This window comes from Hetaerina americana, unplaced genomic scaffold (genome assembly GCF_022747635.1).
Source record: "Hetaerina americana unplaced genomic scaffold, ioHetAmer1.1.p SCAF_1, whole genome shotgun sequence".
NCBI lineage: Eukaryota > Metazoa > Arthropoda > Insecta > Odonata > Calopterygidae > Hetaerina > Hetaerina americana.
Genome location: NW_027286069.1, coordinates 109,464,279 through 109,477,394, shown reverse-complemented (window position 1 = coordinate 109,477,394; position 13,116 = coordinate 109,464,279). Strand labels below are relative to the sequence as shown.

Below are 13,116 nucleotides of genomic sequence, written 5' to 3'. Positions count from 1 at the left end.
TACACTTTTATGAAGAACTGTTTTGATTTTGTTTTGTACAAATACACTTAAAAAGATGAGAGAGGGAGCAGTAAACTGAATGTCCTTATGGGAGAATTCAAATATGGCAGAGCAGTACAGAGTGCCACTAGTGATGGAAATATGAACTGCTTAAGCTGGTAATCTCAAATTACCAGGAAAAGATTTGTGCTAAGAAATGAATACATTGTATGACTAGGAGTCAACTACGAAATGTATGCATTGCAAGAACACTTGAGGGAGACTATTCATATCGCACACAGGTTGAAATTATGAGGAATAAAAATGACTTCTGACCCAAATATGATTAAGCATGAAAAACAAGTCAACTGGTGACTGACAAATGGGATTATTTTCACTGCCTCAACAAAACAGGTATAACAGTCATGACCCCTGAATAATAAATAAAAAGTATTGAAACCTGCAATATCAAATCAAAACCACACCAAATCCATAATATGTTCCTTCCTTGAGAAAATTTGAAGTTTGACAACTGTTTGCACAAGTGAAACAGCAAGGTAGCTCAGATTATCATGAGTTCAGTTTTCCTAAATAACTCAAGAACATAAATTTTATCCTGCTTGTTGATGGATACATGAGATGAGCCAGTAGAAGAAAGAACATTTTCAACTGAGGACAAAATAAAAATTTTAGAACAAGTTGATTCTCATTAAGGAAATTGTATTAATATGATGAAATACTTAAGAATACCAGCCTCTACACAGAATACAACACTGAAAAATCAATATTCGATTATTAAACATGCAAACCAGCGAGTGAGTTTGTCTAAATTGAGGAACTATATATGTATGTTAAGAATTCCAAGCATAGAGAAAGAGAAGGATTACTGAAATAGTGGTTTTTAAGTGCTAGAGTGTCGATTATCCTTGTGAATGGCATCATCATTACAGAAAAAGCATTGCACATCACTACAAGAATGGGAATTGAAGATTTCACTGCGTCTAAAGATTGGTTGGATAGGCTTAAAATAGGAATCAACTTGTATACTTGTGTTAAAGGCTGAGTGTGGAGAAAGTAGAAGTGCCGACATTCAGACTGCAACTCAGTGGAAAGTGTCAGAATTGAATGAACTTCTTGAAGGCTACATAGCCCGAAAGATGTTTTCAATGAAGATGAGACAGGATTATCTTTTAAATATGTGACAGCAAAAACATTTTAACTCGGAGAAGACAAATGGCATGGAGGGGTGCTAAGCCAACAGTTACAAATGCACATGGAAGGGAGCAGCCATTATTGTTGGGTAAATCAAAGAGTCTAGGTCCTTCAAATATACAAAAAGATTGTCCACAGCAAATTCCAAAGCATGGATTATCTCAGGCATATTTAAGGATTAGTTTCCTGTTCTGCATGCTAAAATAAGGGTCTCAGAAAATTCTACCGTTTATTAATTAGTGCCCAGGCCATTGCCTAGGACACCGAATGTCCACTTGAGAAATGCATAGCTACAGTGTTTTCCAGCAAGCTGTACAAGTGAGCTCAACCACTGGATTAAGTTATGACTAACTCATTAAAGGCACACTATTTGAAGAATGACTGTACAGAAATTGACATCTTTGCATGATTGGGGTAGGAATATATAGCTCTCAGCCATCTTCATTCTTTCTCTTTGTTTGCAATATCTTCTTCCAGTATTAAGAACTTGATTCATTACATTATTTATTTATAGGGTCCACAAGTACCTGTTGAGTGCATTGTCATTAGGTTTTCCCTTTTACCTCTGTTAATTTTTTCTCAATTTTGTGCAATATGATGGAGTCATAACTTTTTATTTTGTTTCAATTAGGAAGGACAAAACAAGTTACTTTTACAAAGTTTAAGTATACAAGATGAGCAATGTATTTTTGCTATTTAGATTCATCATATATAAATAAGTAGAACCAGTTTAAGAGATAAATAATAGTCCTGCTTGTTTCAGTTTATCAGTCTGTCTCTCATTTTTACCTTTACTGCAGTAATTAAGGATGTACAAGTAAAAAATTCTCCTCTCCCTATGATTTCTATTTTTCTGGGATCACTAGAAAAGCGTACATAAATGTATGTAGAAGGGCCTTTACTGTACATATAGTCTGTATACATACAGCCTCTTACCTCTTGGAAATTATGCTGGGTAAACTTATCAGCGATTCTCAGCAACTCACGACAAGAATGTGTGTCTGCAAATGCACGTATCCCCAAGCAATTCGATGGATCTAATTGGCGCTTTAGAAACTCGCAGCATATGTCCTGTATCTCAGCCAGCTGAAGAAGACAAGCTGCAAGTAGGAAAAATGAACTAGCAATGAAATACTCTAAATGCAAGTACATTGTACATACTCTTTCACATTTGAAAAAAAGAATTTTTGCAATATAGCTTCATTTTTTTAAATTCTTTTGTCATTTCAACTAGTAATGCCTTATTTCACAACTCTAGACAGCGGAACTTAGCTAATAGGTTCCTACATAAAATTTTCATCTTTAATAAACCAATTTCGAAAGGTCTCGGTCCTGTTTCAATGAAATGCATAGACATATATTTCTTGCAACAATTGTATACAGTTAACCAGAGTAATTCTGAATATTGGCAAACTAATGCATTGAAATAACAACATTAACAATCTGTGGCCTTCAGTTAAAATGTTTACTCCAAACCAAATTAATTTTGACATCTTTGTACAACAGCTATTTTTCAGGATCCTTTACAATAATGGTCAAAGCCAAAAACCATGAATTGAAGGAAGTACTACGGATTAAATACAAGGCTTGTCTGGAAAGTAAAGTTAACAAGTCCATATAAGCCAATTTATTGATCCATAGCCATCCAATGGATCCAAAGCCATACAATGGATTAAAATTCTCCAAAATCAACCCTCCTGCATCAATACACAATTGCATTTTAGTACAGAAGTACAGCGTACTATGGATTTCATTACAAATAATCCCTATAAAATCAAAAGAACTGTTAAGTACTAAATGCTAACTCACCTTTGCATGGTGGTGACTCCTATTTCTAATACTGAGGCTCTGGTGTCACCCTGGAAGAGTGACACCTCTGCTCTTCCAAAGGGCTCCTAGGGGAGCAGAAGAACCAACAGAAGCAGAGCAATCTTTTTACCTTAAGGATAGGCAACGATATCTAAAGGCAGATCAGCCAGCAAAGGTCAAAAGTATAGACAACCATGACTAGCACCATGATTGTACTTGGGCCAACTGGAATAAGTGTGACCTCCCAATATGTACAACTTTTAACCAAATGATATGAAGAAAAGACAAAACAAAAGTTATGCAGCTTCTAAGAAAGAGGAAAGCAAAGTACAATATGAAAATAAAAATTCATGAACTAGAGCAGTGGAAGTTTACCTATCTTAGAAATGTTCCAGACCAAATTGGTCAATAATTGCACGAGGCAAAGAAGCTTTGACAAGGAAAGAATAGACTACATGGATGTTGAGTAAGGATGTGAAAAATAGGCTTGTCAAAACTTTTAAAAGGAGCGCGGTTTTGTACGGTGCAGAAACATGGGTCATTGAAGCAGGATGATAGGCCTAGATTAGAGAGTTTTAGAATGCAGATGTGGAGAAGGAGAGAGAAGGTGAAGTGGACAGAAAAGAAATGAGGAAGTATAGCGGATATGATGGGGAGGAGAGGGGATTGTTGGGAGAATTCAAAAGGAGACAATAAAGATGGATGCAGAACATGTTGATCAACAATGGAATGTTGAAGACTGTGATAGAGGGGAGAATGTTAGGAGGAAGAGGAAGGAATAGGATAGGATAGGGATTCATGTTTGATGGAATGAAAGGAGGAAGGAAGCATGCGGAATCAAAGGGCTTTCTGTGGTGTGGGATGTCAGGCTGAGTGTTGATAGGAGAGGCAAACAAATTCATCATTGTTCAGCCTTAGTCCATTCAAAACCTACCTTAAACAGTAGAATACCAATAATAATAAAAATGATGATGATGATGATGATAAATCTTCCTGTATTTTATTAACCAGCTCTTAACATGTTCGTCCAGCTTTGGCAATTTAGGAGCACATGAACATTAAGTTGCTTTACTCCTATTTACTCCATTCACTAAATCAATTTTCTACTTCCTTCATTCACATATCATCTTCTCAGTTGGAGGTGGGCCAAAATACCCTTTTGCTGCCCTGTTTCTGTGTTCTGAGGTGTAATTCACAAAATCCAGCTTAAATGCAACTCTGTATGACAATATTCTCTCTTAAGATCACATGAAGTTATTCCGATTTTAATTTTTTATGCAGCACTTAGTTTCTTTGAGTTAAAGCATGAGGTTCGCACTAAATAGAAAGGATTGTATTGCACATTGAACAACACTACAATATTGCCTAAGTTTAACAGCCAGCAGACTCCAATTTTAATGCAAGAGATAAAATGTATTAGCACAGGGGCAATGACCCCATTAGCCCAATGCATGTAAGTTTCGCAGCAGCTCCACATCTGAGGTGAAACTAAATGAAAGACTGTAAAAATTTATGATTTGGGAAAATTTTAGGAAGAGCTGTCCAGGAAATATTAAATCCCTATTGCTTACTACAGAGTCAAAACAGTGGTATCATCATCATTTGTAATAAAGACAACCATTTCTATGCCTAATAAAGGAAAAAAACAATCAAAATAATTATTTTTCCCAGTGAACCACCTTGCGACTAAGTTCCCAAAGTTATATTTATGTGCTCTCAGCCCTCAAGAAGCAGGCTGGTTTCAGTGTACACTTTGGAGTAAAAAAGTGCATCTTATGAGCCAGAAAACAAAGAAATTTCGATTCAGGTTTCCAACTTCTGGCAATTTCAGGAACTGAATTTAAGACCAGTAGTAGCCATAAAAGAAGCTGCCATTGCAGTTCCAAAGAGCAAAGTGGATTCAGATAGCACAGTCATTGCAGACAGCAGTTGGTGCAGAAAGACCTACCGGACATAGTAATTATAATACATCTGGTGGTCTGGTAAGTCGTTTGCATTTGAATTGATATGAAATAAGAGCCGACAGCTAGATGCATTATTTAAATACTAATTTTTTTTCCCAGGGTGGTAATGTGGGGTGCTACGTGAGGAAGTTACCACACCTCAGCATTAAAAATAAGTACTGTATTGTATGTAATAGCTTGGAATCAAACAAAAGATGACTCTACGATCTGAAGGTGAGCATCAGAAAGAGAGAGAAAAGGAAATCTCCTCCCAGCTTCATATTATGTATGGATTAGCAAGGTGCCTCCAAATACAAATAGTGCAAATTCAGTGAAATTAATCAGGGATGAAAATTAAGAACATGAAATTGGCACATAGAAAAGCATGAAAAATATTGGCTCAAAAAGATTTTGCGTAAGGCACCTGCCGTTAAGAGGAATGCTGAGGGTCATTTATCGATAGAGAGCCATACCTTGCCACGACTCATCAATGGGTTAACTGGAGATGACAGCAACCTAGAGATCAAGTGTCCTTCATCAGCTAAGGAACTGAGTCCAGACAGAGCAATTGCCCCAAAAAAAGAATGCAATGCGGAAAACAGAATAGGATGGCAGACCTTCTTTGCCTTTAAACAGTATGTATTCCCCTATTTGATATTCCAGCACATCTCTAACTTCAAACAACACAAAGTACTAATTCTTTTAACATTCTGATAACATGACCATCAATATTAAAAAACAAACATTACTAGACATTATCTTTTTACACTCATTGTTCAGATATTTTGCCTCTGGAAGGTTTACTTATGTACACAAATTTTATTTTTCATCTTTTATTGCATGTACAAAAGAAGTAACCAAAACCAGCCAACCATTATTATTCATATAAATTAGGACTTGGATGTTAAGTAACACACAGTAAGAAAGATAAAGTGCTACTGAGAAATGTCTTAAAAACAGTTCGCTGAAATGTCATAATCAATAAGGTTAACAAAAAGTGGCATTCTCCAAAAAAATGCAGAAGTAAAAAAATGCAACTAGTAACTGTGTACGGTGGTAAATCAAGAGAAATTTTTAGGAACAGTGCATATGCCATTAAATGCTTAGAAACAGTACCTGCAGGTAGAAGTGTTTGAACATTGCTCTCCTCTACAACAACATGAGATGTGTAGCAGAAGTCGATGAGTAGTTCCATAGCTGCTTCATCTATATCTCGAATAGTAACTTCTGTTTGTCGAGATTCAGCCAATTCACCTGTGAACATGGCTCGGAAGTAAGGGCTGCATGCTGACAGGATGACTCTGCAAGTCCACATGTAATAAGGCAAAGCATAACATGGTTCAAAATATAATCCCTGAACAACAAAAAACCACAAATTAGATCAATATACATATGTATCAAAATCCTTTGGGGATGCCAGCAAATGACTTTCCCCAGATGATTTTCCTTATAGTGACCAAACAAGAAGGTATTTAATAATTCATAATAATTTACCGCATTTGACAGGTTTACCAAAAGTTTGTTTTTGTGCCTCAGCATGGGAAATAAGGCATGTCTTGAAAGCATATACTCATGAGGTATGATTTCCAAGACAGGAGCCACAGTGCAATGGAATGAGAGTCATATCATCAATGTGATCCTGTATTATTCCTAAAAAGGGGATACTACTCCAAAACACATGGCCACATCTCCAAAAATTCACAATTGTCCTTTGCACCTGCAGATACAATGGATATATCATAAGTTAAATAAATAATTCCACTTCTTATGCTGGAAGAACACTTTGATAAGTGTCCACCACAGCTCACAAGGTATTTCTTTCCTTGCTATCTGAAACACTTAAACCAAAAATTCAGAGAATCGGAAGTAACTTAACTTAGAGTTCTTCATACTAAAATTAATTACCATGAAGAAATTCAGTGAGAGTGTTGAAATTCACACCTATGATTCTAAGTTGTTGAGAATAATGTAGCACAAATAACTTTATTAAATATGATTCCCCATTATATGTTGTTCAGGCAACTATGGCAGGTCAAAGCAGTGACCATCTAAGTTACAGTGAACTATGTAGTGCAATGACTATCTAAGTTCCACAGAATGATTCATTAACCCTTTTGCCGCTCTGAATGCAACTGGTACATTCACACATTAGGCTGCCATGAACATAGCCTCTCATCCTCCTTGAGGTGCACTGGGGACTAACTTCCTCAAATAATAACTTTTAAAAAATAAATTAATAAAAATTTTTCATTAAATAAACAGTGAATCTAGATTATTTTTATTATTTCCCACAATGTTAAACTGGGTATAATAAAGGTTAAGGAGAGACAATGATAGCCTCCCTTTTCATCTCATTTGAGGAGAAGGTTCCTGGGGAGTGAGCCACAGCAAAAGGGTTAAAAGAAAGAGATGGAATGTGGAGGCATCAGCAAAAACGGAATAGCACCACAGAATGATGAAACAGAGTCAGACATTATTTTCATGACTGGGAAAGATTCTATACCTATTTGATAATATAGGAGAAGATTAGCAGGCACCTAGTGTTCTTGAATGAATAAAATCATTTCTACAATGGCATACTTATTTACTGTGGAATTCTCATTCTTAATAAGAGCCTAACGATCACTACTCAGTTGCATTTCTGCATGATCAGAAATAAAATTCAACAGTAAGAGACATAATTGATTTGTAATAATGTATTACAGCAAAAAATTACACAAAAGACCAAATAAGGAATTTCAGTTACATGCCTACACAGTAAAAATTTCACTATATACAATATAGTGTCTATTCAAGTAAATTTTGGGGTAAAATATGCAAGTGAGAGTAATTTCCATACTCCGGGCAGATTGTAAACATTCCCTAGAAACTGACTCAGTATGACATTTCTATTTCTAAATTGAAAATGAAATTAACTAATATACGCCACAAATGAACTCAAGGCAGGGAGGTCAGTGGCAGAAGTTTCATCCTGAGAGTCTGAATATCCTTCATAGTAAATAAGACTGAAATTAAAACAAAAAATGCAACATAAAACTTCATCACTTGAAAAAGATGCTGCTGATAGCATTTTAATTTTGTTACTCCATCCAAGTACTATATGAACCTTATAATCAACAGAAAAACGTCTGGTTTATCTACAGGGCACTCAAGTATGAGACCAAGCATTCAGTTTCATTTATAGTTGCTGTTCATACACTTCACAAGACTAGTTTATTACTTTAATACAGTTTTAAAGGTCTGCAGTAATACCAGAAGATAATCTGCTACTTCAATGACATCTTTTGAGGACTTTTCTCGAAGAAAAATTGTGCAACTCTGCTTCAAGGATCATTAGAAAGGAAGACCTAAAAATTCCAGTAAGGAAATCATTACTAGACCATCAAAAATGAACTCCTTTTCCCACTTCTACTCTCGGTAAAAAATAATCATATCACTTCAAGTTTAGAAGCTACAGTATATCCTCCAAATGAGGCAAATGATTTTAATACAGTATAACACATTTTGTATAATGTTCACTTACACCTTTTCAGCAGCACATTACAAGTTATCATTGCATCAGGTGGATTCAAAAGGTTACCAAACTTTTTTATAGTACACCTCAATTTGGTTATTTTTCAATCTGCTTGGAGGCATCGTGTCCACAGAAACTTCCCAAATAACCATCTTAGACCCCTTTGCTGATATTTTATTTGCTGATTATTTACTGCCATTTATGTAAAGGGGTGTTTGCGGAATGCAGCAAAAAATCAGATTGGCAGAAATGAGCTCTTTGAAGGAGCAGCATCATTCTGTGAACTTTGCGTGAAACTGCATATCCTCACGGAAACTTTCCAGTTGATTGCCAAGGCTTATGTTGCAAATCCACGTTTGACTATCAGGAAACTTGCAAAAGAGTATGGCATCTCGATTGGTTCATGCTATGAAACCCAGACTGAAAAATTTAGGTTGCATCGAATCGCCGCCAAATTCATACCTCATCTGATGACAGCAAACCAGTAACAATATCGAGTTCTAGTCTGTCAGGAACTGTTTCATTGAGCTGAAGAGGATGAAACCTTCTTGTTCAGGATCATAACAGGTGATGAGTTTTAAGTTTATGGATATGACATCGAAACAAAAGGGCAATCTTCACAATGGATTACTAAAACATCTCCCTACCCCAAAGAAGTTCAACAATATAAATAAATGAAAGGACTAACTTTGTAGTTCCACACGAAAACGATTTATTCACACAAGGTTTGGGAGGGGTTAAGTCAGGATGGGTTTGCGTGCCGGAGGGGAAGGCAGTTTGGCGTCCCCTCCGCGATGTTGATGGAATGTGGAGCGGGAGGGAGAAGTCTACATTGTAGAGCTCTCGTGAGTCAGGGGATTAGAGAGGGTTAGATGAAGGGGAGGGGGTGGTGTCATCGGCCACCGTGAGGATTGATGAGAAGAAATTGGATTGAGGAGAAATTTTACATGTTGAAAGCAAAGGCTATAGATTAGACGCCTTAGAACAGTTAGAAATTTTAAATAGTGTTTGTTTAAATGAAAATATTGTTAACGAATTTCTGTATGCCTCCCACTCTCCCCTCCTTAAAGTCCCAATCCTCACGGTGGCCAATGACACCGCCCCCTCCCCTTCATCTAACCCTTTTCAGATATCAGTGTCATATTAAAAGAACACGTTTGTCTGAATATTGCCAGGAGGATTGGACATGCATAAACTATCCACACTTTGGGTGCTGCAATTGCCCACTTTGGACCCAATACCCATTTCAAAACACATTTCCAAGGAAGGGCCTGTTGAAGCAGTTTAAGCAGAGAAAGTCAGTTTTTTTGATTTGATTAATAAGTTTAGATGAAACTTGGAGCCACCACTACAATCCTGAGACAAAAGAACAGTCATAACAAAGGACTGCAAGGGTGAACCTGCTCCGAAACAATCAAAGGCTTTTTTGGGATAGTCATGGCATTGTGTTCATTCTTTATATTTGAAAAGGTAAAAAAATAACAAGAGAGTATTATGCATCATTACTTGACAAGCTGAAGGCAGAAATCGCAAAAGAATGACCACATTTGTAGAAGACGAAAGTGCTTTTCCATCAGGTCAACATACCTACTCACACTTTGGTGGTCGCCATGGCTAAAATTCACAAATTGCACTTTGAATTGGTCGACCACTCACCGCACGTATTCATCAGATCTGCCCCCAGGTGACTACCTCCTATTTCCAAACCTTAAAGTGTCGCTGGGAGGACAGAGATTTAAAATCAGATGAGGAGGTTATCACATACGTAAACGCCTAGTTTGCAGAGAAAGACATCACCCACTCGGAAGGGTTAAAAAAGTCAAGAGCATCACTGGAAAACATGTATAGACTTAAAAGAGACTATGTGGAAAAATAAAAATAAATTTGAAGAAAATATATCTGATTCATTTGTTGGACTTGCCTACCCAGGACTAGACTACCCAGGTAGCAAGTTTTTTATAAACATTGTTGAAGAACTGCGCCACTTGGAACTATAAAAATACTGTCATGGGTAGAGAGAGAAGAGATTTTGACTTTTAAAAGTGAATAAAAATGGAAAAAATTGTTTTTATTGAAATTTATTGCATCAAACAATGCTAAGTTGAGGGTAAGAAACCTGCACGACACATTTTAGATTCAATCAGATGACTAAAGACTAAAATTGACCATTTACTTTTTTAATACATTTTATTTAAAAAAATATTACCTGACACATTTTTTTGTTCCATATACTAATTAAATCCTACAAAATACAGTCACCATGAAAGATTTTCTTATTTCAGCTCAACACTGATCATGTTGAGTTCTCCATCCCTAGCAACCAAACTTTTTTTGAAAGAAATATCATGATTACTAAAAACAATTACTTTAACCTGAAGTACTTGCCCTGATTGGATCTCAACCAATCTACATCATGTATTGCCAACACACTGGTAGAGTGTGAACCATCTGGTATGAATACTCAAGGGCCAAACACTTTAGATGATGACCTAGTTTTTCAGAGGGTTCTTTGGAGCTTTCTCCCCTCCCTTTCAATTAGCCCTTGCAACAAGAAAATACACTAGTACATATTGCTATCCATTGGGTGCGTATTGTCACCACTGGGGTACATACCACAAGGCTGAGACAAACTGAGATTCTAAATATAAGGAGGCATATAACATGCCATTTGAACTGGAAGAACAAGATGGAATTGATTAAATGGGACACTGACCTGTGAGCAAATATCTTGCGGTTCCCAACATTGAGTACCACATCGCAGAGCTCCCTATGCCTGCGTAAGACATTCAGCTCCGTGAGTGTGCCCCTGGGATGCTTTTCTGAAGTGTGCGCAAGGCGAGCCGGCGAGAGAGGCTGCTCACCTAGCACCATCTCCCCCATTCTTACAGCTGCTAGAGAACAACACACAAATGACTACAGACTACACTCACAACGAAGAAAAGCCACCAGTCACACACATGCATTCATCACAGATTTATGAGCACAGATTTGAGGTACATTCCCATACAACTTCAATTATATTATGCACGTATTAACAAATGGAAGAACATTTTCAAAGTAGATATCATTCAATGCCCTTAGGTATTAGAGCTCAGATCTTTTGATATTCTCTGTTCTCACCCAAAACTGCAACATTCTCTAAGCTGATGTCGTACATTTTCACAGAGAATGTCATTTTAGGGTTTGATCTTACTGATTCTGCATGCAAGATAGTTTGAAATTTATGAAGTCCTGGATTTTAGGAGAAGACTACTCCAAGATCTCAGTCAGGGATAATACACAATCATGGGCATAAGTTTGTGTGGTGGAAAATTATCCCGCATTCCATACATTAGATTGCTACTGAATAGATTTGACAAAATCAGTTCTCTGTGATACGGCAAGAAGTGTGGACCTGTGAAATTAGTCGATCATTTGGCCATTGCATGTTTTATCCATGGATTGGCCAATGGATGCATTTAGACAATAGCGAGGAGAGCAAGAGTGATCCCATCGCGTCGCTTTCTGCAGCCAGACTAGGGGAGCGCTATACTGTCACTTGTGGGGAGGGGTGATACAATTCTTCCAAGCATGTGAAAATTGGGCCACACCTTGGCCAAATGTGTTTTCAGGGGCCCTAAGGCACACAGCCAAAAGGGCAACTATATACGAGCAGAACTACAAAATGGTGCAAATATTTTCACTTTGGAACATTTGAACATTTTCTCAAAGAGTGCTGTAGTATTGTAGAGAGGCAACAGCATTCTCAATGAATGGTTAAGGGAGATCACGATGAAAAAGATGCAAAATGGGGTTTCACATCATCAGCCATCACTGAGAGTAATCTTTTGAAAACATGGGCAGCATTCAAGATTATTTGGGAAAATAATAAAAATTATTTGTTCATTTATAGAATATTGAGTGTTTTGACAAAGTCAAGCCTAGAGTAATGTGCTGCATACTTTATTTTCTGATCTCAATTATGACTTGTCTAAAATGCTCAACACCAAACATGATCTACAAGGAAGAATACTAATAAGCATACGATTAGAAATCATTTATTTCAATAGGAAACAACCAAGCAGAGCTATTCACTCAATTTTGCAACCCTGTTCATCAACCCCTCTTTTAAAAAAGCTGGTTTTCATGACTTCATGACTAACAAATACATGTCACTCCCGACTAAAAACTGGAAGATGCAGAAAGGCAGACATTTCACAGAGTAAAAATCATTTGCCTTGACCAGAGCTTGAACCTGGACTCCATTGATTTACAACAAAGTGCTTTAAACAATTGAGCTACCAAAGCCTAATCTTACAATGTGAATTTCTAGGGGCATTTAAGAATCCAGGTTGGTGGAGCTCATTAAATCCCCTGTAAGTTCACATTGTAAGAGAATTCTTCAAGAATGCAAATTCCTAGGCAGCTTAACTGGTTTAAGCACTTGGTTGGAAATCAAGGGGGCTTGAATTCAAGGTGAATGATTTTTACACTGAGAAATTTCTCCATTTCAATGCTAGTCAGTGGATGCCTCCATTAAAGTAACTGCTGCGGTATCTATCATAGTTTTTTGAATTTGGAAGGTAGTGGTTCAAATCTGTTCAATATCTATAATGAAAAATTATTCAATCCACAGCAAGTTTCCACATAGTTGCATATGAACCTCTACTTGTGTTCAAA

The 13,116-nt window shown here is 36.9% G+C and overlaps 1 protein-coding gene across 2 annotated transcripts in view; it reads right to left on the bottom strand.

Annotated features, from left to right (window-relative positions):
* dbo (Kelch-like protein diablo) overlaps positions 1-13,116 on the bottom strand; it is a 46,346-nt gene that overhangs the window by 23,379 nt on the left and 9,851 nt on the right. Inside the window, exons 3-5 of one of the 2 annotated variants that reach the window (XM_071594523.1) lie at positions 11,171-11,348; positions 6,060-6,244; positions 2,128-2,291 (exon numbers count right to left, since the gene is read on the bottom strand). In XM_071594523.1, the coding sequence (XP_071450624.1) occupies positions 2,128-2,291; positions 6,060-6,244; positions 11,171-11,337 (516 nt within the window). In that variant the 5' untranslated portion in view covers positions 11,338-11,348. The remainder of the gene's footprint in view (positions 1-2,127; positions 2,292-6,059; positions 6,245-11,170; positions 11,349-13,116) is intronic. The other variant, XM_071594518.1, reaches the window with a different exon arrangement.